The following is a 4319-nucleotide window of genomic DNA, read 5'->3' as shown; positions in this document are numbered from 1 at the left end:
AAGGAGAATTAACCTTCCACCTAGAGTATCAAGTCTCCCAGAAAATAGAAGAGCATTCCAGTAATTATTTTAAGGTGAATTTTAATCTCCCTCTCAAGTTCCCAGAAATTACTTTATTCACTTTTCTACCATTATGGAATCTCCACTGTTCTGCACTATAGCAAACCAAGGGTGATGAAGACCTATGAGAGTACAATGGATTGGCTCCACAAATACAGTATTACTTGCTACATTTTAGATCAGAGTGGCACTTTTATTTACTTTGGTGTTTATATGTTTGGTTTTATTTATTTTTAAATATATAAATTTTTTTATTGAGTTCAGAGAGAAAGGGAGAAGGAGAGAGCGATAAGAACATCAGTGGTGAGAGAGAATCATTAATTGGCTGCCTCCTGCACGCTCCTCACTGGGATCGAGCCTGCAACCCAGACATGTGCTCTGACTGGGAATCCAACTGTGACCTCCTGGTTCATAGGTTGATGCTCAACCACTGAGCCACTCCAGTTGGGCTATTCCCTGTACTTGACAAGGTGGTTTTAAATTCAGCTGTAGAAATCAAGCAATCCATCCCTTCCTCTTTAGAAACAGCACCCTATTTAGAGCATTATGGTTGTAAGGCACACTTTAATTAAACCCCACATCACTGAATGGCCACTACTGTAAAACCCTATACAGCAAGCGTGTCAAACTCAAAGGCTAACAAGGGCCAAATAAATGAGGCATGCGGCCCCCGAGTTCAACATGCTTGCTATGCAAGGTGCTGGGTGTGAGGGAGGGAGCTAGAGAAAGATGTACAAGACTCAACCTTTGCCCTTGAGGGGCTCACAACCACTCTTTATTCTTTAGACTTCTGTTTTTAGAAGATGAGGTATGAATGCTAAAGACAAATGTGGTAAGGAAAAAAATAAAGGGCCAAAGCTAGAGATAAATTCTGATGGAGGGCTTTGGGGCTGGCTTCCTGAGATGGTGGCAGCATTCCAGCTAGGCCTAAAAGATAGAAAAGATTTTATGATCAATGACTGGAGTAGAGAGAGGAAGCTTACCTTAAGTGGAAGGAACAGCAGAGCAAAGACTGGAAGTGGGGAAAGCACAGGACATGTGTGGATCCATGAAAATCATCTGGTTCCGCATGAGGATTGGATTTGTGATGGGGAATAGTGGGAGGAGCTAGAAAAACAAGTTGGAGCAAGATTGTAGAAGAAGTCCTGGAATGTCATGCTAGAATTGTAACTTTATGCTAGGCTATGGGAGCCCAATTAAGATTTTGATCAAGGGGACGATACGTTTACAGCCAGTAGTGTGAGTTTAATTCCTCTGTGTTGGCTAGCCCTGTGGAATTATGTCATTTATAGAGTGTGCGCTTGGAGATGCAATATAATTTAGTAGTCATACTAAGTCCTGAGTACAGTCAGATCTCAGTTCTCTAGCATCTCCCAACTCAAACAGTTTACTTCTCAGCCCAACAAGCACTTTCATGCTGATACCTGCATGATCAGTCATGAGTCTCTCAGGCAACAGAGGAGAGGATGCTCCAGTATGCGTCAGTTTACTGCTAAACCTTACATTGTTAACGTCTCGGGAAATTGTGCTGAGAATGTTTTCATGGTTTTTTTTTTTACTTTGGTTGCTGTTTATTTTTATTAAATTTTCCATTTTTACTGTACATTTCATTTCCTTTTTGTTAAATTTTCATTTACATTTCATGTACTTTTTGTTTTTAAAGTATGTATTTATAGATTAAACAGTGTATTAGACATGTATGTAAGAATGGTTAAAACAGGGAATCATTTGGGGGTCTGGAATGGATTAATTCAATTTACATTATTTTTAATGGGGAAAAATGATTCGGTTTTCAAACAGCCTTCCGGAATGAATTGAACCAAGGTTCCACTGTAAATGTATTTTTGAAACCTTAAATAACTGGTTCTCAACCTTATTATGGGTCAGAATTCACCTGATAAGTTGTTGCTGTTTATAAATACTAAGAGGGGGGCCTGCCCTCAGAGATTTTGATTACATTATGCCTATGTATCATCAGGATTTATTTAAAGTGCCCTGAGCTACTTATGAAAATAACTTTAAATAAAGGTAATTATAATATGAGGCCAGGTTTGGGAACCACTGCTTTAAAGTAAATAATAACTTCATTCCGTTTACTAGTTTTTTGGGATGAAAGATTCCCTGTACTTGACATGGCGGTGTGAATAGATCTAATAGTTTATGGCATAGACTTGAAACAACACTAGATGAATTTACTTTGTTGCTAAGTTTTATACAGGAACAAAAATGTAAGTGAATATTGTTGGCAAAATGACTATTGATCTGGAGCAGTGTTTCTTGGCAGTTTTGTATCACACTTACAGCGGGTTTAGTGCGAGCTTTTATAAATAACCCTAAAGCAAACTCTTGATAGAAACTGGCTATGCCTTTTTTATTTTCTTTCCCCTCCCCCAAATGGATGTCATTACTATAAAATGTGTTTTAGAATTAGCCTCTTCTTTCCTTGCTCTATCAGCAGTTTGCAATTTATAATTTATGGAATAATTTTTTTCCTCCAGTATGATTATATATATTCCGCAGTTGTAATACAAAATGTAGTTCAATGTTGGATGGTGTATAACTACTGCTGTGATGGTAATCCTGGGTGTTCAGTTTTTATCTAGAAATGTCTAGAGTCAGAAACTGCCACAGACCTTAAAATTGTCTTCCAACTATTTTATTCTCATCACTCTCTTTTTTTAAGTAAAAAAAATCCTCAGAGTCAGGAAGGGGCCAGACGTTGCCAGGCCACGTGACTCCTCAGACCTTGGGTTCCTCCTATAAACTAAGGGGATTAGATGAAATAATTTCTGAGGTTCCTTCAAGCTCTAGCATTTTATAACATTATTAGCAAAGAAACATTATGCAACTGGAAGAATAAAAAAAGATGATAGATTTTTAAAACCTAAAAACCCTACTTTTAAATGTCATTTTTACTCATCAACCTCTTCTGCTTATTGCCTAGTGTCTGAATTACAAGGCAATTTTTTTTAATGGTTTCAGAGTCACTCCTATCTTTCTCTTCTGAAAATAACCAATGTGGCCAAAATAGGGTATATAAATTAAGGGTGTTATAACTTAACTGACTTTTAAAGCTATTAATACTGACCTTTGAGACCTGGCTTTTTCCTTGGTCCCATCAATCACTTCTATACCACCTCCCCCAATACAAAGGATTAGACAGATGTGGATACAGTTTGTATTACTGGGGGGTTATAATAGTGGGGAAGAGGTAGGGGAAATGAAAAGAGTTTAGTTTTTATGTTTCATAGCGAGTATAGCTATACTTAATTTAAAGGTAAATAAATGTGTCAATGTATTCCTTTCCATATTTAGGTCATACTACTAGATATTACACTGGAACTTCAAAAGCAAATTATGTCTGAATTGGAAATTCTTTATAAGGTAATTTTTTCTTGGTCTTTTTTTTCTTATAAAGCATGCCTATGCTATTGGCTTGTAGGTTTTTAACTACTTTTGTCTTATTTTTGTTACAGTGTGATTCATCATATATCATAGGATTTTATGGTGCATTTTTTGTAGAAAACAGGATTTCAATATGTACAGAATTCATGGATGGTGAGTTTTCCCTTTTATAATATTTTAAACATTATTTTTGTGGGGTAGTGCTTTATAACCTGGTTTTGATATAAATGTCAAGTAGAATGAAAAATAATTAAAATATACTAATAATTACCTTTACACTCCCAAGGAAACATGTCAACTCACAGCCCATGGGCTGCACGTTTATGTTGCCACAGATTAAATAAGCGAATTAAAACAAAATAGCTGTTTAATTTGACCTGTGATTTTGCTCTCCTTCCCTTTAGTGGAGCATGTGCCACTCCAGCAAATAAATGAAGTCATCCATGACAGGTTGTGATGAATTGCCGTATTTATACTGTATATTTTAATAGCCTCACACTAATTTAAATTGAGCACAGAGTAAATTATAATTCAGTCACTTGACTGCTTATATTTAACTTGACAACTCATCCTTATTTGTCCTGGAGGTGTAGCGAAGAGCAGGGAAATGCACTCAGGTATTTCAGTTTCTCACTTAACCCTTTCTCCATGAAATGCTTCATGTTTCTCCAGTTTGCAAAATTTAGCTCTTCCTATGGAGAAAAATAGTAATAACAACAACAACAATAATAATAATAATAATAATAATAATAATAAAAACTCAGGGAGTCCATACTTTGTGTATACTTCAAACAGAAAATTAGTATTTCCATGCCTTTTCCCATTACCTTCAAATAAGGAATTGGACTTGTTTA

The 4319-nt window shown here is 36.2% G+C and overlaps 1 protein-coding gene across 2 annotated transcripts in view; it reads left to right on the top strand.

Moving 5' to 3' along the window:
• The window catches only part of MAP2K5 (mitogen-activated protein kinase kinase 5), a 263379-nt gene that overhangs the window by 84370 nt on the left and 174690 nt on the right, over window positions 1-4319 (top strand). For both annotated transcript variants that reach the window (XM_015560452.1, XM_015560453.1), the window contains exons 10-11: window positions 3376-3444; window positions 3537-3618. In XM_015560452.1, coding sequence (XP_015415938.1) covers window positions 3376-3444; window positions 3537-3618 — 151 coding nt within the window. The remainder of the gene's footprint in view (window positions 1-3375; window positions 3445-3536; window positions 3619-4319) is intronic.

Source organism: Myotis davidii, unplaced genomic scaffold, assembly GCF_000327345.1.
Source record: "Myotis davidii unplaced genomic scaffold, ASM32734v1 scaffold673, whole genome shotgun sequence".
Taxonomy (NCBI): Eukaryota; Metazoa; Chordata; class Mammalia; order Chiroptera; family Vespertilionidae; genus Myotis; species Myotis davidii.
This window is presented reverse-complemented; position numbering and strand designations above follow the sequence as displayed.